Raw genomic sequence first — 22,188 nt, forward strand, 5'->3', positions numbered from 1 at the left:
AATTCAACTCACAGGAAAGCGGAATAAGAATGAACAGAATCTGTTAATTTAAAATTTCAAGCCAAGATTTTTTGGAAATTAGTTTGCAGTTCCTTGTTCCCTGTTCCATCAAGTTCACAAATGTTATTCATTTGAAACAAATCAGTAATATAGTTTACGTACACAAAAAGAGTGAGAGCAAGCACGGGTCTGGGTTTTCTCTCACTCTTCTTTGTTAACTTTGTTACATCTCAGAGTAGTAATTAATTATGGAATCACCAACTTCATAGGGTTGAGCAACGGACAGAGCAACTAAATAAACGCTTACTGTGTTTTACCAATTTGGCACTGGAAAGCAGAAGCGTGTAGTCACTACAGACGGGGAATGAGAACAAAAATAGCAACGCAGCATATTAAGAAATTATATTATTGCACAACACAAGAAATTTTTTGAGGAGCATCGAGGACTCCTAAATAGTAAGTCAGAGCTTACACGTCAGCAATATTCCGTGAGTGCATTTCTGTCTCTAAGAGGGAACTCTAAGCATATGCTGAGCCATAGAACTTGGGAAACCTACGTGGGGCTTCCTCCAGCTGGGTAGGGTAGGACCTGCGAGTTTGCAGAGAAAAGCCTAATGCAAAAGCATGAGAAGTGAATTAGAGCCATACCCTGTGTCTTAATGTAAAGCAAAGAACTTCAGCTTCGATGAATAAAACTCCACATTCACAGCAAAGCTAGGGTTTCCAGTCCCATGTAAATGGCAGAGAGAAATTACAGCTCGCAGCTCTCTTCGGGGTTAATTCAACTGCAGCGACGCTACCAAAATAAACACGTAAGCCAGCGTCGGCTAACTTGCCAGCGCTGCTGACGGACGGAGCAAACAGAGTTCCACAGAGTTCAGAGCCACGTATTTCAATTTTACATAACTGGAGCTGTATGGGGGAAGATGCTGTTTCCACTTACCCTCACGGAGAAGCAGCGTTACTGAGACATGGAAAAGGCCTGGGAGTCTTAGGGCTTCTTCTGTGGTTGGTTTTACAGACAGAGCTCTTCTGGTCTCCTGCAGTTCTCATTCATTCCCCAGGTGAAGTTCCTCAGCCCCCTGCTCACCTACCTTTCAGCACTTAAGCAAACATCAATAAATAAAGCCCCCAGAAAAGTGACAAGATGCCAGATTGTTTCCAAGAAATGGCGATTTAACAAGATCCTAACAGCAGTGCCATATTTTCTCCCTGAAAGAGGGCCCAAAACAAGCATCCCCAGCACCATAAAGTCCTGATAGACACAGTCCACAACAGAGCCCCAGCACATTCTGGGCAAGCTTCAGTAACTCAGCTCCGGACAGCCCTGCTGCCGATGGATGCACGAATCCCCGCCGGCTTGCTCCGCTCCATCAAATATTCCTCCAGCCTTTTTGCCTTCCCCAGACCACAGCCCCGCGTGGAATTTCTGCAGTCCCTACGTGGGACGGGACGGCAGAAGGTCTTTGGCCTCTTGGGATTCACAGGTCAATACTAAACACTTTTATTTCCACTCCGAAGCCCGCAGGCAGCCAGGACGTAATACGTGGTAGTGGCAGAGTTTGTTAGCAGCTGGGCACTCATTGACCAAGCGGCTGCTGACCCACGCAGGTGATTTATATTCCCAATAGATTGACGGGGTTGTCACAAATAAATGAACTCACAGGAGATGCAGGCAGGAATTAAGTGGTGAGCTGCTTCTGGTAAAGAAAAAGCAAATTAGGTTAATTAAAATCAAATAGCTACATTTTCGGAAACCTCTATGTAAACCAGCAGCAAAACAGAAAAAGATCAGAAGTGCAATTTCATATATAAACTAGCAGAGAGAAAGCTGGATTCCACCTTTCTAGGTTTTAACCTGCAGAATATAAGAACATCAATTGATGGAAGGTGTTATTCTGCACACCTGGGCATCTATTTTTGTGGGAAATAACCCTCCCTCCAAAGAGAGTTGGACTTTGAGATTTATTTGCAAAATGGTTGTAAACCTCTGAACTAAAAGGTACTAAAGGAAACCACCACTAGATATCATCATTTGACTATGTAATAGATATCAGAAAAATTGTTAGTGTTGATCTGGCATGTAAAAATCCCTATTACACACCCAGGTAGATTAAGTCACCTTCTATAGGGGCTTATATCCCACAGATGACGGGCTGGGGAATGACATCCTAACTATAGGTCTCAGTTAAGTGGGTAGATTTAACTAAAGAGCCCGGCTTATTCCAGGGTCCTGGTTCCAGTACCTGGCGAATATTTCTCTGTGGGAACACGGAATGAGAACTGGAGATGAAAGCCAAAATTCCCTGCCGGTATTTCTCCTCCAATTTCAGATTTTCTGGCACGTGGATAAACATAACCGCCAGCCCGAATTTGGCCTTATGTGTCTGACCTGTAAAATGTGGCACTGCTTTCATTTGTAATAAAATACATCTGCTGTCCTTCAGCAGCCTGGAAAGCACACCTTTGAAGTGATTTTCCCTATGTAATTTGAGTTCACTGAGCCATTTTTCCTGCTAGTGAAAACGGGCACAGCTCCAGTGCAGCTGATGGAGTTTTACTCACTTAAATTCAGAATGGGGCTCGGTGTCTTTCAAACATAAATAAATCCAAAGCATGTCATGGATTGAAACATGTCAATTAAAATAAAATTGAACTAAAAATAGTATCTAAGCGAATAATAAATCTATTTGTCTCATCCTCCCAGAAATCACCAGATTTTGCTCTTAAAATGTATTCTGCAGCAACACCGCAGATATCTTTCTTCCTACAAAGAGAAGTGAATTTTGAGAAGTTATTTAAATTTTGGATTAAACCAGAGTAACAAATGCTGGGTGGAAAAAGTACATGGACAATACTTTACCGTGGGCAAAACTGCATAGCATCAATAACAAAACATAGGCTGTGGTACTATACGTTGACAACGTGCATTTATCCACATCTTCGTTTGCACTGCTACAACATGCATTGTTGTGCTAAGCAGCTACATAAATGAGCTGAAAATTCATTTTCCCTTTCCCTCCTCCAAACTGTTCATTTATTAAAATTCTAAAAACTGAGTCATCTTATGTTTTTCTATTAGAAAAACAAAACCCCAAAGCATGCCTGCAATAAAGTCATGTATTATCCTTACAGGCGCTAGACATAGCCTTGCTTCACCTGCATCCATAAGACGGCTGCTTTCAGTATAGCTGCTATCACGAATTATACAACACGCTCCTCGCCTCCGTCAGGTTGTAATACAGGCTATAATTATCATAAGGGCTACAGATAACAAGCTTTTCCTCATAACACTGCTTGTTGTGTTTTCTTGTCGTTCTAACATTTACATTATAGCTAAAACTGTCCACATGTTTGATAAGGCTAATTCGAAAAGGGGCTCTGAAACCAGTCCTGAAAAGGTAGCTTCACACAGGTTCACAGTAACCTCAGACTGTGCCAAATACAGAATATTCATTTCCATAGTCTCTTCTGCCACTCCATTTCTTTACCGGTGATGGGAGAAGCAGGGCCATCAGGGTTTCTCCCACCGTAGCAGCTGACAATGCTCAGGAGCTTCTGCTGCTTCTGTTAACATCAATATTGAAACCGCAGTTGACTTTAATATCTAGGGCTAGGATTCCGAGGTTAGCAGGAGAAAAGAACAGGTCTCCTCTAACGCATTTCTCCGGGCTGGGAAGGATAGAAAAACGACCAGAGTCCGGACCTCAGCTTTAAACTCTGACTTCCACACTTCCTGAGGAAGAACCTTGTGCAATTAACTTCTTCAAGACTTTGGTTAGAACTATCAATACATCCCAGGGGAAATCAAAGGCTAGGGCAAGGCAGCACAAATGCCACAGAGCACTTTTTTCTACAGTTAATTGCAAACCCTTTGGTTACCGATGCCCTTTGGAATATTTTTCCTCTCACCCTCGGTTAACTTATTCTCTGCACCTCTGTCAAGGAAGACTTTAGAGCGCTGCCCACTCTGGACTCCTCCAGAATTTAATGAAGTCATTTGGCCTCTTCCAAAGGACTCCTGATGATTTTGAATGCTGAGAAGGGGATTAATGAGACACACGTGGAGTTAGGGCAATGCATAGTAAAAGCAAAGCATCCTTTCCTATCATCCTCTTAGAAAACAGGGACCAGTTTCAGTTTTACTTACACTCCTTGCACCACTACGGTCAATGGAATTTTTGTCCAGGCAAGGAATGTTCACTTAGGTCTTGGACATGTATGAGTCCGATTTTATTTAATTATTTGCTACGTACTCAGCAGGAATTGTCATTGCCTGTCATTTTAATCAGGAGAGAGAGGTTCGTTCTTTGGCCACCCAGATCACTTTTCCCCCAGGAGCGGATTCTTCTCAATCCTGCCAGCCACCAAACTACAGCAATCTCTCTTTTCTTTCATCCGCCTGAAAATACCCATCCTACCGCAATGCCATCATGGAAAAGTCTACCTCAGACCAACGACTGCCTGCAAAAATAACATAAAAGATTGGAAGTTGGGTATTCAAGATGAGAAACAAAGAGCAGGAATGGGATTTTCAAAGGCAGCTGAGGGAAAGGAATGCCCACCTTTCAAGGCAATTCCAGAGAAGCAGAGTGCCCATCTTCCTACAGCTCTAAAATCAAAGTATATAAAAGGCTGGGCAACACCTCAAAACCAGGGGTATTCATCTGCTCAGATGCTGAATTGGCTTGACGCTCAGATAGGCTCATTCAGGCCATCTACCAGACCGAGCAGCCTTGTCGGCCAATTATTTTTTCTGTGCTTTATTTTGGAGTTTTGAGGTTTGATCTCAAATTTGAATATTCAAATTTGGTAGAAATTTGAGGGCAGAAGGACGAGTAGAAAGGAGGACCCTGGGAACTACCAACCTGTCAGCCTCACCTCTGCGCCTGGGAAGATCATGGAACAGATCCTCCTAGAAGCTATGCTGAAGAACATGGAGGACAGGGAGGTGATTCCAGACAGCCAGCATGGCTTCACCAAGGGCAAGTCCTGCCTGACCAACCTCATGGCTTTCTACGATGGAGTTACCACATCAGTGGACAAGGGAAAAGCAATGGATGTCATCTATCTGGACTTCTGTAAAGCCTTTGACACGGTCCCACACAACATCCTTCTCTCTAAATTGGAGAGAGACAGATTTGATGGGTGGACTGTTCAGTGGATAAGGAATTGGTTGGGTGGTCGCATCCAGAGGGAAGCGGTCAAGAGCTCAATGTCCAGATGGAGATCAGTGATGAGCAGTGTCCCTCAGGGGTCCACACTGGGACCAGGGCTGTTCAATATTTTCATCAATGACATTGACAGCGAGATTGAGTGCACCCTCAGCAAGTTTGCGGATGACACCAAGCTGAGTGGTGCAGCTGACAGGCCAGAAGGACGGGATGTCATCCAGAGGGACCTGGACAAGCTGGAGAAGTGGGCCTGTGTGAACCTCATGAGGTTCAACAAGGCCAAGTGCAGGGTCCTACACCTGGGCCGGGGCAATCCTCAGTTCCACTACAGGCTGGGGGATGATGTGATTGAGAGCAGCCCTGCAGAAAAGGACGTGGGGGTACTGGTGGATGAAAAGCTGGACACAAGATGCAATGTGCACTCACAGCCCAGAGGGCCAACCGTATCCTGGGTGCATCAAAAGAAGCATGGCCAGCAGGTCGAGGGAAGGGATTCTGCCACTCTGCTCTGGTGAGACCTCACCTGCAGTGCTGCGTCCAGCTCTGGAGCCCTCAGCACAAGAAGGACATGGAGCTGTTGGAGCGGGTCCAGAGGAGGCCACAAAAATGATCCGAGGGCTGGAGCACCTCTCCTACGAGGACAGGCTGAGAGAGTTGGGGTTGTTCAGCCTGGAGAAGAGAAGGCTGCAAGGAGACCTTATAGCAGCCCTCCAGCACTTACAGGGGACCTATAGGAAAGATGGGGACAGACTTTTTAGCAAGGCCTGTTGTGACGGGACAAGGAGCAATGGTTTTAAACTAAGGGAGGGCAGATTTAGACTGGATCTAAGAAAGAAATTTTTTACAAGGAGGGTGGTGAAGCACTGGAACAGGCTGCCCAGAGAGGTGGGAGATGCCCCATCCCTGGAAACATCCAAGGTCAGGTTGGACGGGGCTCTGAGCAGCCTGATCTAGTCACAGATGTCCCTGCTCTTGCAGGGGGGTTGGACTAGATGACCTGTAAAGGTCCCTTCCCACCCCAACCATTCTCTGATTCTATGAATATACATACCCTGTGAAACCCCACATGCTTGCATTTGAATGTGTTAGACATTATGTACATACATTCCTTGAGCCGGGCACTTTAGTCAAGTTCCACCAATCCTAACAGGCATTGCAAAGCATCAGAAAAAGTTGAAAATCTTAAGATACACATAAGTTTTGTAGTTCCCTTTCCGTTACACACGCTGCTATATTTAGCAGACTGTTTGACATCATAGTGACGCGCACAGCAGCAGTTGCATCCTCCTCCTCCTCAAAAGAAGCCCCACGCCATGAAGGTGCAGTCTCTACACAGGTACAGCTTATTAAGCGTCCAGTACACTTTTGTCTGCAAATTTCCTCCTCTGTATAGGCCAAAACAGGCACAATTTTAACTCGAAGCCCCATCATACAGTTTCTATTACAGTAAATGCAACTAATTAATAAGCTAAATTACTTGAATTAAGAACTTCAAGGTGAATGCCTTGGGCACTCAGATCTTCTGAGGCATTCTTTCAAGCCCACTGATATTTTCATTATAAATGCCAGCTCAGAGATGATTTTAAAAAGCCCAACAACTCAAGATGCTGAATTTAAAGTAAAACCAAGCAAAAAACCCCAACGAAACCCAACAAACAACTTTCATCTCTTCAAAGGACCCATCAGATGTCAAGGCCCTTGATTTACAAACACAAATCTGTTTGCATTTGATGTATCATTACCTAGAGATCACAAGATCCTTCATATTCTCTCAGAGGGCTGACAAAGATTTACAAAGATTTAAAAAATGCACGTTACGCCTCAGAGTTTGAGAGATGGGTCTCAAAGACAAAGAAGGTTCTGGGTTACGTTAGTTGTTTCATAGCAAGTTTCACTGAGAAGCTCTGCTTTATAGCTCCTCCCATCCTTATGCACGGAGCGGCATCAGGAACCAGATAAAATGATTTCACTAGCACGTTAGCGTGCATAAAAGGCTTACAATTGTATCAACATAGTTTTTTGCTAGATTTTGGATTTGGATTTAATGATTGCAAAGGCAGAACTGCAGGTGTGTCAAACCCCACTCGGTCATAGTGCGAGTGAAGAAGTGTCCTTCCTAGAAGAAAACTTCTGCAGACCAGGTCTAACAGTCTAATTTATCTTTTTACAACGGTGACACGGCGATTCATTTCCAGTTGAAACACTTACTGAGAAGAAGTAATAGAAAAGGAAGTAAATGGGTTTGAAAGCTAAGTAAAGAAATTTCCATATCAAAATCTGCATTTAAATTTCCAAAAGAAGATGAAGAAAGCTTGCACTACCTTTTCAGGAACCTTGCAGTCGTCCTAGCTTGCTGAGGTTGCAGGTGCTTCATTTCCAAGGAAATAAAGGCAGAGTCTATTTACTAAAAACGCAGATGGAACATACAATAATAATATAGTGACAGAAAGCTGAGTGGATTTCCTCAAAGAAGTAAGGATTTATTTAAAAGGAAAACATTTTTTACAGAAAAGGAAATACTTTTACAATCTTGATCAGGTATTTCACCTAGATTTTCATTGTAACATACTTCACCTATGCAGTACAAACACACATATGCAATAATATCAGCGTCTTCATTCATGTTTCATGTCGATACATTTCCTATGTACAATAATATACGCAAAGGAATCCAGAGTCCTGAACATCTCCATCTGCTGACAAGATTTTTTCAAACCAAAGAAATTTTTTTTTTCAACCACTGTCACAAAGCTTCGCAGGAGCAAAATTTGAACCTGAGCGTCCAGAACTTGGGCTTCAACTATAGAGCCCAATCCAAAGCCCAGCAAAGACAACTTGACTCTTACTTACTGGCTGGATCAGTCTCTTGGATCCAAGTTTTACCAGCACACATCTTGACTGATTTTTCTTGCAGGAGTAAATCCAATGGTACATGAGTACAATTATTCATACAGCCAGAGTCTTTGGAGGAAGACATATACATTATAAAAATATGGCTGACTAGCACTTTAGAGAGAAATTCATTTCAAATTCTGTATTAGAAAAAGGAAAACAGTGACCTTTACTTCCTCTGCTAAAAGTATGGTTTAAGTGTTAAAATATTTATTTGAAAAAGTCTGTAGTGTGTAAATGTTTTCATTTCCCAACCTAATCCTTAGAGTCAAATATTCCTGTCCAGATCATATCCATCTCTTCAGCTAAGCAGATCAGTCATGATGTAAACTGCATCCTGCAGCTCTTTTTCACACATGTTGGGTTTGAGATTTGTAAGTTCGGAGTACTAAATTCGGAGCTAGTTCTATTGGTAGTGTTGTGCAAACTAAACAAAGCTAAAGAGTGCAAGAGCACTTCTCTGGCTTTTGATGTTTCTATATTCTGCTCCTGGGATATCTGAAAGCTAATCTGATTCAGGTTATTCCTTATCAAACTGCAGGTGAGGAGGTTTGTTACAGAACCACACCTGGTCAAGTTTTCTTCAAAAAACTGTTTATAGAGCTCTGCCACTTTTGTTTCCATGTACTTGTTGAGCACAGAGTTTGAAAGAGGCTCCTCGCAGAGCATGATACTCCTTTCTCCAGCTTCATCTCCAGACAGGGACTTTATACTTGATTTTTCGGGATGCTCACATAGAGGGGACTGACCTAGAAGAATATCTACAGACAGCAAAACAGGGCCATCAGGCAGTTCATCGCACACATGGTCCAAAACACAACCCGAATCACATGTATGGTCCCCCACGCGGTCTCCCCCAATATGCAAGTCAGGATAGTTTTGATAAATGCTGTTGCACGACCAGGATCTGTACAAATCCATCTGCTCAGTGTTTTGTTCTCTTCTGGGGATATGTAAAGCTGGTGATACGGTTCCTTTAACAAGCGTTTTCTGATCTTTTGCAGGTACCTCTTTTATGGATCTCCATTGAAGACCGCTCCAGTGTTCCATTTTGCTACTTTTAGCAGAGATCTCATCCTGCTTCTCATGTCCATCAGCAAAGCCTTTAATTTTTGGGTTGTCTACAAGTTTCTGTCTCCAGATTCCCTCTTTATCCTTTTTGGATGCATGAGATTTGCAAGGCTTATCTTGGTGACAGCTTTCCTTATATATGAGACTAGTTAAGATGCCTTCTGCCAACATGATGACAAGTGTGAGTAACGGTCTAATCATCAGAGTCCCATGTAGTCCTGTGAGTGAAAAAGACAGGCAGAGTACCTCAAACTTATTTGGAAAAAGAGGAATAATAATAATAAAAACTAACAATGCACTTTTTATAAAGACTGTCTGTGATTTTTCGTTTTCACTATTTATTTTTAGTAAACAGTAAACTGCATGCTTTTCTACAATTTTAACCTCTATATCATGTCAACAAAAATAATTCTGAAGATATAGGAAGGGCATTAACGGGGTTCTTCATCTGTAATATCACTTCTGTTCCTAGGTATCTCTTCTGCATTGTGGCTAGCTGAGATAAATCATACTTACGAGCTGTAAAAATCAGAAAAAATTATTTTGTCTATGTCACTACCATCAGTTGCAAATCAACTTTTTCCATTGAAAGACAACAATTTCTAAGAGCTAAAGAGCTGACGTAGGAAGGAAATCAAGATGAAATTCAGACATAGAGGCTGATTCTGAACTGGCCTGAGCCAATGAGATGCCAAGAAGCTCCTGAGATGCCAAGGAGCTTCAGAAGATGCTGATAGTTCTTCAGGACTGCATCCAAAATGCAGCTCACATACACAAATGTTTTGAGAGTCCCTCTTAATGATGACTTTAAAAGATATAAATAATTAATTTGCCTTTTCCCCAATAGTGAAGTGATGAGTAGTATGTTTGTGTACCTATAGGCTCCACAGTTTTACTAAACGCACATGAATAATTAAAAGCTAGCCAATAGGTCTCAAAATAATCTACCACATTTAATGATTCCTTATCATTCCTTTTCAATTCACCTACTGTTAAAAATCAATGGGAATCTTCCCATTTAGAGCCAAGTCTGACCTAGACTCACTAAGGAAAAGATCATCACCGCTCCTCTCATGGAGTGGGAAAGATGAACACAAGAAAATCCCTCTGTTCTTCCAAAGTCTTTTTAATCTCTGCATATTTCAAGCACCTTCACACACCTCTAGTGTACTCATGGCTTGAAGTGGGGGGGAGAGGCAAGGGATGAGGCAGTTTTACTGAAGAGTACATAGTAAATCTCCCAAAGAACGTGGCATGCCGTTTGAAATACACCAGAAACTCTACTTATATCATAGACAATTAAGGCTCAATACTTTTCACAGTGCTGGCAGTTTACATCAGTAGTAATGCCATGCAAGGCACTAGATAGCTCTCCGCACAAACGAAACCTCTGCAAATTTAATATGATATTTGATATATAACTGGAAAGATCCTCCTCACTCTACTAATTTGCTTCTAACTAGCAGCAACCAAACCATATACCCTGGCTTATTTGTTCCACAATGAAACCTGATACACCGGGTCACCTTTTTTAATCCCAGTCCTCCTTCCAGAAAGCTATTCTAAAACTCCAATTACTTGAGAGATGGAAATTTTAGACTTCCCTCCTAAATTTACACATTGCCACAGTACAACTGTTTGCTTTTTTTCTTTTTCAGGGTTCTTTTTTAGCTTAAATCACACTGTTCCCTCTCTGAAGCTGAAGGTAACACTGGAATCGTGATATGCCTGCAAGTGAGACCAAAGCAGACGAGAAAGGCAGAACACCATGCCTTCTCCTGGTTACATTAGCATAACCGTTTATCTACAGAATCATTTACATATGCAAAAAGCAGGACAACATTTTCTTAAGCACTTAAGGGACTAAGGAAACCAAGTGCCATTTCTGAGAGAGACAAGAGTACTTGGCAGTCTAAATCTTGCTGAACATCAATGGAATTTGGAACGCTGCATGCCTCATTTGCTTCTGAAAAACAGGACACAGGTACCCACATCCTTATATGCCAAAAAATTTTGCTGTATTGCTTTGAAAATGCTCATAGCGCTATAATGTAAGAGCTAAAATACGGTAATCTTAGCAAAATTGCTCCCTTTCAAACAAAGTAAATGGTGCCTGCATTCTGGAACAAAGCATAAGAAAAAAAGAAGGGGGCACAAAAAGCCCAGACTTACCAATCCTAGTAGGGTAAGAGAGGCAGATAATCACATAGCCCAGAGCTCTCCTACTACAGCTGCTGCAAGAGGATAGATTCTTACATACTCTTCTTCTCTGCTGTCTGTGTGGAAAAAGAGCCTGACGTACACATGATTTAGTTCCCCATTTTTTCCCTTTTAAAACAGAAGTGATCCCACTGGAAAAGTGTGCGGTTTTTTAATACAAGATGACAGCAAATCTAAAAGAGGATGTTAAAAATAAAGAATTGAGATGTTTCTGACTGTGGTGCAATGCTGATGAGTTACTAACTGCCATAATACATCATTTAAAAACAAAGACTACTAAAGGATCGGGGTGCCTGTACTTCACCAGGCTGGTCAAAATTGAAACTGAATTCCACCAAACACTTCCATCTGCAGAAGTTCAGTTTTGTACTATCATCCACCTGACTTACAGAGGCGATGCTATTTACACCATTTCCCCTTTTGAAACAAACATCTACATTTATAGTCTTGTGACCTTCTTCTGGAGGGGAAGAAGTTGACAACTTCATTTCATCAAGATTTTGATGAAGTATCATTTGTCTATGAAACACAAATATGAGAAGCTGCCTCTTCGAAAGCAGTAGCCATCAGACAGCTGTGGACAGTCTTGTTCATCACTGATCAAAGATACTTTCTCCGGGCTCAAAAACTACCTCGGTCCCAATGGCATGTCAGAGGTGCCCCCACGGTGTTTTTAGCGTGTCCTTCTCACGCAGGCTGAGACCGAGCTCGTGCACTGAGCCACACCACTCCTCCAGCACTAGATCCGGTCCATAGCCAGTTTGAAGAGTTTTCTGTTGATGCCTTTTCTAAATTTCCTTTTTCTCAGAAGATAAAAAAAAGTCAGAAGCGGAATCTCACCCAAGCACTAGACAAAAGCTCTTAAATAGACACTGTTTAGTGTAATGACAGGAGCAAGACGCAAATGAAAAATAAAACTAGAGTGTAAAGATAACACTACAGCAACATAGTGATTGCAACTCGCCATTCAACATGTTTTGGCAGTAAAATAATGATGTGCCTTAGAAATGAATTAGCACAAGGTCTGAAGTAACTATGATCATATAGGTCCAATAGAGTCTCTTTCAAATTATTCCTCTTCCCTTCTCATCACCTATATTTCACAAAAGACTTCCATTTTTAAGGAGGCAAAATGAAAGCTATTTTTATTCCCACTGACTTTATATAAAAACTCATTTCATATTTAAAGGCTGTTCAAAATTACTTTATTTTCAATCATCTTACATGACTAATTTCTGCATGGTAGACGTGGTTGTGACTTCAACAGAGTACTCCTGCCCCAGTCTTGGAGAGCACCAAACCTCACAGGAAACAGGGTGGTTCAAATTCCATGTAGTTTTAAGCTTTGCCTCCTTCACTGAGCTTATAATTAGTGCCAGCTGCAGCCATGGTTTTTGTGTGGCAGTTTCCACAAAACACAAAAGTAACAGAGAGAGAGGGAGAGAGGAAGAATCGAGTACGGTAATTAGTCTTGAGTGATTAAAAACAAGTCGCCTTTCATTTCAGTTGTACTCAGGTGTCAAATGCATCAATGTTCCAGGAAATTAATAACTTTTGATCAATAAGATCTTACCAAAAAAAACCCCTTATATGTACAAAATCAGAACAAGACAAAACCAAAGTGATTTCAGAAGCTGAAAACAGACTGCAGTCAGAAGAAACAGTCAGCAAGACAAGTGGGACTGAATCCCAAGGCTAACCTTAAAGCAGAACATATAAAGAAAGGAAAATAAATTTGACTGTATCATACATATATGAAAAAAAAAAATACAGCATTGTGTATGACCATACACAATTGTCATATTACATTAACCATAGCAGCATGTAAACAGAGTCCCTTATTTCAGCCCAGACCATGTATTTTATGTGCATATAAAGGTGAAAGAGAAGTCGGCTACATTAACCGGGTTTTTTTAAGCACAGCTATTGCAAGTCTTTTGTTTTCCGTCTAAACCAGCAGTACCATTTTAACAACCCCAACTTCTTGGAGTTTTCCAGTACCTTCTTGCACAACAGCTCCTCATTTACCCGAACATACGCTCCGGCTCTTCGGCAATGCCTCTTCTGTCGGATTTAATGAAATACACCCCCAACCCGCCTCCTCCTCCCCGGCAGCGCCCGCGTCCTCCGCTGCCACCTCCCGGCCGCAGGGAAGGGCCCGCACCAGCCCGGCGCACGCTGCACGGGTCTTTTAGCAGCCGAAAGGCACTCCCGGATCGGAGGGTGCTAAAGTACTTTTTAAACGTAAAGAAGCCGAGTTTCACTACACAGCGGCGGACAGGAGGCATACGGGGACGGCACAGGGGAGCAAAGGCAACCGGTGGGGCTGGATCAGAGGAGAGCTCAGCCCGCAGCCCAGAGGGGACACCCCGAGAGGGCCCCCGCTGCCGGGCGGGACCACTGCCGCAGGCTCAGGTGCCCGGGGACGAACCCCAGCGCTGAGGGAAGAGAGGCGGCCTGGGCTCGGAGGAGGCTGCGGAGAGGACCCGAGGGGCTCCGGCTGCCGTTCCTGGCGGCGGGGCCGCTTGCTGGTGCGACGGGCTCCACTAGAAGGGGTGCCGGGCTACCCAAGGCGCCCGCCCCGCCGCCGCTCCCTCCGGCCGCCTCAGCCCGGGGGCCCCAAGTACCGAAGGGGGCGGGCCTTCACGCTGACTGACAAGAGGAGCGGCCAATGGGGAAGGCGGGGAAGGCTCGCCTCGGTCGCTGTGTGGCGGTTGGTTGCCGCAGCAACGGCACGAGGCGGCGGCCGGCGAGGGGCCGTGGGCGCCATTAGGGTCTGTCAGAGCGGCGCGACCGGGCCCGGGCAGGTAAGCGGGGTCGGGGCGAGCCCCCGGCTCTGGCGGCGGCCCCTCGGCTGCCTCCCGCTCTCCCGCACGGCGGGTGAGGCAGAGGCAGGCCGCAGGCGCTCGGGGTCGGGCGTCAGCGGGCTGCGGGACGAGTTACTCGGCGTGTCGGGCAGCGAGGGCCGGAGAAGGCCCTCGATCGGCGGTGGCGGTGCGGCGGAGGACGGGCAGAGCCGCGGGCCGGGCCCCTCTCGCCTTCTGCCTTGTCCTTACGCTGAGCCCGAGCTGAGGGAAACGGGACTGAACCGTGCTGAGGGCCACCGTGCGCGTCGTTGCGGGGCTTTACCATCCGTGGGCTCGGCACTGTGGCTTCACAGAAGTTAATTTGGGTTTAATGGTACTTTTCGGGGTTATGAACCGTATATCTGATCACGTTCTGTTTGCATAAACAAAAAATAACTTGCCCTACGTGCTGGGAAAGAACTCAAGAAGGAGTTGAAGTCAGATGGGAATTACGCTGCAGTTGACAGTGTGTTAATGATGTTGCTCGTTTCCTTTTTTTGAAGGATTTTGAGATGTTACACCAAGTAACTGAAGATGAAGAAGTCTCCAAGTTCCTGAAGACGTCTTCAGTAGAAAAACCTGTGAGAGAAGGAATTACTGTATATAGGACCAATTTGGATACTTCATGAATGCAAAATACTAAATATATGTATTTTGCAAACTCAGAACACTCAGAGTACTCAGTACTTAATATGAGGCAGTGCTCACCCCCTGTAGTAAGACAGCGATTTCTACTTCATCACCTTAAGCTGACTTTTAGAATCCTTTTGCATTTCCCAACGTTTCCCCAAAAGTTTACCAATACAGTTCAAAATTGTTCATAATAAACTTTTCAAAATTGTTAATAATGAACTTTTCAGTCTAAAACATTCTACCAAGATCACATAATGCAGACAAATCACAGAATACTTATGTGGGAAACTCACTAAAAGATAATTACTTGGTAATGATTTGTCAAGGGGGATTATTTTGTGTAGATAGTGCTACCTGATCTATTCAGATGGGCTTCATGCATCAGCTTTTTTCTATGCCAAGTGTAATCCATTTCCAGAGCAAGTGCAGATGCTGTCATGATCTCCATGAGAAAGGGGAAAAAAAGGAACATGGAAGAAATGTGATGCCAGTACTGAGATCTGGAATGGGCTATATGAAATGAGCAATAAGCAAATGCTTTCATTTTCCCCTTACACCTTGCATCAGCTCGACATCAGAGGCTGGGGATGAGATGGGGAAACGTGATCACAGAATGCCTCTCTCTAGGCAGTATAATACACGCTTTCCCACTCCTGTCTTTACATCACCAGAAAACCCTGAAAAGGCAAGACTGGGAAAAGAGGAAAACACTAAGTCAGGAAACCTTGATGGCTTGTTCCCAGGTAGAGTTGTCTCAGTTTCTTTTTAAATGGGCTATTAAAATTCTCTTACCATAATGGGGAAAACACAGGAGAGATGAGGTCTGATAAAGTTCTTCAGATCAGTCTGAATCTATTACATCAATGGATTTAAATTAGTCCTTTGAAAAAACTTAATTACGTTGTTCTTGGCAAGTCTTATTTCTTGCATTTCTCCAATTGTGGGCCTGAGTGCACAGGACTAGCTAACTTTTTCTCATGTTAAAAGAGAAAACCAAGACACAGAACAGATCTTTTTATACACTGTGTGTGTATATATATATACAGTCTCTTACCAGTAATTGAGCTGCTCAGGAGCCACTTACTTACTCACCTACTTCTGCTGACTGCAGCTGTACCTCAAGTTAAGCCGTTCTGGGCTTTGTTTTCCCTGAAGTTAACCTGAACTGACTCTTTGAATGAAGCCTCTTCGATAAGGGACTGGCAGGCACCTATCTCCACTACGCACACCTCAAATTTGTATTGCCAGACGTTTCTGGTATTTGAAATAGGTGCAGCACGAGCTGAAGGATATAATCAGACTTTACAGAATTTTCCATGACATACAGATTAAGAATATTAAATGAGAAATGAATAAAATCCCACATTAACTGGTAGAAAAGTTTATTATTACAGTGCACACCATTGTAACCTCAAACAGCAAGTTAAGTAAACATTATATGCCCACATGCAGGTTTTTTTTTAAACAGATTTTTGAAAACTATTTGTATTGAGCTTTACATTAATGAATAACAATTTGGTATTTTAAGACTTTTTATAAACAAACAAGAAAACCAGAGATTTTTCTGGGTTATACAAGTGAAGTGTATGGACAGGGAAAGTAAATGGGATTCATAATAATTAGAAATGGCATCAGAAGCCCTTTTATCTTACATTATGGACCATTGTTTAAGACACTAAAGAAGGGCAAGTAAGTGTGAGAGACAAGCAATAAACACCATTAAAAGACTTCAGTGTAACTGACGGCTCTCGGTTGTGCTTTAGTTGTTCAGCCAGAAAAAGGTTGATCCTATAAATGGCAAGCAAGCAGCCTTCTCGCAAACTACTCTTTAAAGAATTAAGTTACTGGTTTCCTTCAGAGGATGTCAATTGAAGTCTGGGATTTGGGCAAATCCTAGCGCAGTTTAGGGGCTGAGAATGCATCTTCTGTAGCTCGACAGCAGATCTTCTAGACAGTGCAAAACTTCAGCGTGTAAAGCTTAAAAGAATGTACCTGCTGGATCTACCAGGCAAACAGAGAAGATAAAAATGAATAGTTTTGGTTTAAAAAATTATCCTACACCGCCCTCTGGCAACACAAATATTAAATAACATAGTTCCCCTGCTGTGAGCAGCATAAAGCTAATTAATTACACATTGCAAAAAAAGCAACAGAGACTGTTTGGCAATCTCTGCAGGCACGGGGTGAAGCTGCTTTGCCCTGTCTGCTTTCAATTTGTAACTGCCTTGGGCAAAGAGTGGGAAAGCAGGTTAATGAGGAGGCATTTTCAGTGCTCTCCTAAAACCCCCCAAACCTCCAAAGTCTATTTTCTGTAGGTGTATCCCAAGTAATTAAAACCTGTTAGTTGCAACAGGTGAGAGATCCAACCCACCAGACTTAACATGCAGCAGGAGGGGATGCATGACGTTCACTTTGTTGTATGGATCCTGTACTTTTAAAATAAAGCAGTATTTTCACTTGAAAACTCCACTTCCTGCAACTTACGGGCCCACTTCAAACCGTGAACAAATCATGCAAACAAGTCAACTGTGTGAGAAAGCATTCTAAAACAATTTTATTGGAATGATACAGGAACGGTTAATATACAGTTAAATCCTCAATGCCTGCCTTCTACATAGGGAAAAAAAAAAAAAGAAATGAACAAATTCAGGTCTTGCACCCATCATTAACCTAACACAGGTATGGGAAACAGAAAAACAGCATATAGGCAACAGACTCCTAGCACTCCTAAATTCATGCAAGATATCGGCATCAAAATGAATGCAAGTTTTACACGCAGTCCCACAACAAAGATATTTTCGGTATTTTTCAGTTTGTGTTGGTGCCTTGTTCCCCGGACAAAGAAATAATTCAGTCTGTCTCAACAGAGCTTGCTTCGGAATGCTGATCCAGTTTGAACGCTACCATATGGCACGGGTGGGGGACCAGACGAGGGAAGTGACTTTGCTTTCTTAAACTTGGCAATTTTCTTCACCCTCAGAAACAGAGATTGACCTCGTTTCAGAATGTTTTGGGTCGCTGAACTGCCAGAATTTGGCAGCGACCTTCAATTACAGCTTCTCCAAAATAATGACTGTAATTCACAAAACTTACACCATATTTTCCTTACACAGGAAACACAGCACATTGGCATGAGTATAGTGACTTGTGTGTCAAATTCCACTTTCTTCACAAGACTTCACTTAGTATTCTTACATACTTTCTCAAAAACTTGACCACTAGTTTAGACACAGAGAAAGATTACGCCAATATTAAGAAAGAAAAATCACCTCGGTTCAGAAAGACGAAATCGTAGTGAACAACAAAAATTGGACACTGGATTTAAAACGTAACCTAACTTCCATCCCCAAAAGATCTTAAGAAAATAAATGTCACAAAATTTCACTAATTGCTGATAAAGCTTGTTAATGAAAAAGCACGAATGTGTGTGTTAATCTTGAAGGTAAGGCAACATTAATCTATCCCTATGCCTTTTGATACTGTGCTTGCTTTTGTAAGGACAAGCTTCAAATGGACTCCCAGGCTCCCAAATCAGCAAAGACAAAACATGAGTTAAATCCCATTTTAACTACCTTGGCTCCACGCTAGATCCTGCTCACTCGGACATCGGTGGGAGTTTCATCATGAGCTCTCTAGAAGCAGAGCTCCTCCCCAACCGAAGCAGGTAGCTGCATTTCTCTTTCAACAGATGCTGACAAAAATCATCAGTGGTGGTGAAGGGAACAAAAGCCCCAAAGAAATGTTGGTGAGGGAAGTATTTAAATTACTGCACTTTAGAACATCTTTGGAAACGTAAGGTTTTACTTTTATCCTGTTCCTAATTTCAGACTTCAAAACTATGAACGGTAAGCTGTTCCAGAAAGCATTTCAAAAGCACTGCACGCATTTTACAGCATCAGTGCAAAATAACCGCATGGCGCCGATAAGCTGCAGCCTTTTGCTCCGCTGTACCGCCTGTTTCTCTGTCTTCGTAAAGCAAAGAAAATCAAAACGTGCGTATGCAGAGCTATTAGACTGATCCTCTAACTTCAGCAAGGACTAATTATCTTTCTTACTGTCTTTTCATGCTTTTGGGGAATAAGTACATTATGTGGTGCAAAAATGCATTTTAGATGACCCACATACTTTTTAAACCTGTTTCTTATCCTTCAGGGCATTATTTGTATTGTAATTATTGTATTTTTGCAGAATATGGCCAAGAAATACAGTCTATCTCATGAGCACTGGGAGACCAGACAGGTTAATATTGCACATGGAAAATTCACCAATACAAGACACTTTAATAGATTCGCAATTCCTGTAATAGCTTCATGATATGGCAATAACAATGGAAAAAAAGTTTTTAAACCTTAAGGAAAAAAAAAGGTCTTCCTTAATTACAATAGTTCTTGCTATTCAAACATTTATTTCCTCATTTGAAAAAAATACTATATGAATCTAATGACTACTTGAACATGCAATAAGATGCCTAATACTATAAGCAGTGTGAACTGGTATTTTTGTAGAGAAATACATTAAAGGCTTTCACCCTTACACAGGTAAGGAAATGCCATTTCTGGCCGGTTTGGCTTATTTGCAACATTGCCTGGGAATTAGCGCCCACTTCACTGAGGTGCACTGCATCTTGCACACAGACATGTCATCGAGTCGTGCTTAGGCAGCTGTGTGATCAACTTGCCAATGGAAAGGCTGTCCATTGCCCAAATCCCTTTTTCTTTGTCAAAAGAGCCCACACGGATTCACTTAAATGAGAAATACATGGCATTATTTTCTTTTTATCATCTGTACAGTGTGTTACAATACAAATCTTAAATATCCATTCTACAAAAGAACAAACACAACTTTCAAAAGTGACTACAATGGCTATACTACACGATACCACCTACAATTTCATCTGAAACCAGAAAAGACACTGAAAAATTACTGTGTAATTCAGTAACATTTTTGAGGCAACTCAGGCACTACAGTTAGTATCTGACAAGGTTTTAGATGCTGTTGCTTGTTTTCCGTATTTTAAATAGTTGGGTCCCTAGGTATAACCCCATCTGTATTATTAGTACTAAAATAAGTTTCTTGAAGTTTACACAAAATGGACAAATTGCCAAGACGGTTTAAACTACGTGAAAATCATTCATGTCTAATTGCTTCAGTTTCCTATGCTTCCAACTTTGTAATAATACACTCCGTGCTCTCTACCTTTACGTTCACATTTTCATCTTGTGTTCGAATTTGTATTATGTACGGTGAATGCTGCAAGCACCAATCAAATGTTAGAAATCACATCTACATTTCTTGAAGCAGAGACAGTTGTACTATTTTATAAAAAGCTGTGGAAATTCCCTTTAAAGAACATTTAAGGCAGTTGAAATTCATGCTTGCTGCTTTGCCAGGGCTTCAGCTTCCTGAAAGAGCAAAACAGAATTACACGTATTAGTACTTTATGAAAGGCGACAACTTACACTTACCTGTGTTAGGCACCAACATATCACACAACAAAAATTGCAGCAATACATGATTAAGTACTGAGCAGCACTGAACCCAGTTCAAGAAGAGAGTCCCCACTGCCTACGATGACGTTATAAAACAAGTCCCATACGGTGCTGGCTTTAACTCCAATTCTAAGCTAGCGCAAGTAGGACCTGTAGGAATATTCCAACCTGTGGCCAAGACCAGTTTTGATCGTAAAAGTTTAAAACAAAGGAAGATCAGATATAGTGAGTTATCCCTGATTTCCTGTTAGGACACAAGAACGATTTAGAGATCAAAGATTATTTTAAGAACTATGGTTAAATGGAAAAGGAATTCTTAATTAATAAAAGTCACCATGTAAAAAAATAAAAAAAAAAAGAGGTCTCAGCAGAGACATAATTTACTCTCTGAACTAAACCCTACCAAACAATCCATTTAGCTTTTGCCTTCCAGAAGGGTGACCAGAGCAGCCTGCGAGTCCTTAGTCAGACACAGCTCGGAGCTGCTCCAGCAGAAGACCCATACGGGAGCTCCATCGCAGGGCTGGCAGCAGGTCTGTCCTGGCACCGGCTCTGCTGAGTAATCCCAGCTCCCCGCTGCGGGGGGAAGCGAGCCAGCAGGGCCATGCTCCTTGGGAACCGCTCCTGCCTACCACCCGCTCTCCATGCCCAGGGCTCCCAAACCACACCTCTTCCAGGGACCTGGTATAGATCTGGTGCCCTTTGCCTACATGAAAACATTCCTATGCAGCTTCTGAGATGAAGGAACAGCTGAAGCAGTTTAGCAGACATACCAGCTAACCTCTACATTCTCAGTGTGTTTCAGAAGGAACAGTAAAAAACAATAGGCTGCATTTTTCAGTCTTCTTTCAGCCTTCGTAAGGTGGTCACAAATGGGAACAGAATGACAATAGAAGAAATGCAAAAGGAATTTTTTTCCAAAGATGGTTTCTACAAGTGTACTTTTGACTGAAGATGAATTTAATTACCTGTTAGCAGCAACATGGCCTACAAAAAGATGAACAGTCACAGCGCTCTCACTGCAGCACTTCAGGGTGGACAGCATGGTTTATTTTAAAGGAAGAAGTTCTGCTAAACTCAACTTTTATGTAATGGAGTTGTTTGCTTTGGTGACTGCGTAGAAACACTGAAGATAAGAGACTTAACAATTATCATTGTTAACATGAGCCAGTATGCTAAACAAATAAAAAACAAGAGAAAAAGGACTAAGAAGGGAATTTCCAAGAAGCCTGTAGGACTTGTAAGAGAGGGGACACAGTGGGTGACCCCAGCTCGCAGGGCAGGAAGTACCACGCATATCTCCGTTATCTTAGACGTGGTGGATCACTCTGGTTTTCCTGGCTATCTGCCCAAGTGCATTGCATCGTGCTGCCTTTTAACTCAGGGGCGTGGGAACAGCCCTGCTTGGACCGCTGGCTCAGGTCTGCCGCGCTTCCAGACTGCGCTCTGCTCCTCTGGCCACATGTCGCGGGTCAAGGAGTGGAACCGGGACGTCACCATGCAGCCACACTGCTTGTGCGAGGGCATCCTATCAGTTCACAGCAGAAAAGGCAGGTGAAGAATGAAGGAAAGATTAAAAAGGTCTACAAAGCCTGACAAAAAAAAGGATGTCTGATATTCTGTAACAGATGAGTGGGTCTTTGAACGGTAACAAAGAGGAGACGGTTCCCTTGGCTTTGTAACAACTCCATTAACCAGTCATGGGCACTGCGGAATGACATCTAGCTCTTTTCTTTTTTTGCCAGAAAATGGAGGACAAAGTACTTCTCTTTAAAACAGGCAGTGGTAAGCTGGAGAGGATTCCTGGTATTTCCCTCATCCCCAGGAAAGTGGGTAGAAGTAACTCAGAGAACATGCTAACCT

The 22,188-nt window shown here is 42.6% G+C and overlaps 2 protein-coding genes across 3 annotated transcripts in view; both read right to left on the reverse strand.

Moving 5' to 3' along the window:
• Positions 1–8,256: 8,256 nt before the first annotated feature.
• On the reverse strand, positions 8,257–13,919 carry LOC142415259 (TLR adapter interacting with SLC15A4 on the lysosome-like). Of its 2 annotated transcripts, XM_075513354.1 has the most exons (4): positions 13,359–13,521; positions 12,582–12,736; positions 11,310–11,413; positions 8,257–9,355 (listed from the first exon to the last, which is right to left on the reverse strand). In XM_075513354.1, exons 2-4 carry the CDS (start codon positions 12,596–12,598, stop codon positions 8,385–8,387), a joined length of 1,092 nt encoding a protein of 363 aa, XP_075369469.1. In that variant the 5' UTR covers positions 12,599–12,736; positions 13,359–13,521; the 3' UTR covers positions 8,257–8,384. The 2 variants fall into 2 exon arrangements, with proteins under 2 accessions (XP_075369469.1, XP_075369468.1); XM_075513353.1 differs by lacking the exon at positions 12,582–12,736 and having other exon boundaries at positions 13,386–13,919.
• A 3,446-nt stretch (positions 13,920–17,365) lies between these two features.
• Positions 17,366–22,188, reverse strand: part of SH3BGRL (SH3 domain binding glutamate rich protein like) — a 38,325-nt gene continuing 33,502 nt past the window's right edge. Inside the window, exon 4 of the mRNA XM_075513577.1 lies at positions 17,366–20,238. Coding sequence (XP_075369692.1) covers positions 20,206–20,238 — 33 coding nt within the window. The 3' untranslated portion in view covers positions 17,366–20,205. The remainder of the gene's footprint in view (positions 20,239–22,188) is intronic.

This window comes from Mycteria americana, chromosome 10 (assembly GCF_035582795.1).
Source record: "Mycteria americana isolate JAX WOST 10 ecotype Jacksonville Zoo and Gardens chromosome 10, USCA_MyAme_1.0, whole genome shotgun sequence".
NCBI classification, from domain to species: Eukaryota; Metazoa; Chordata; class Aves; order Ciconiiformes; family Ciconiidae; genus Mycteria; species Mycteria americana.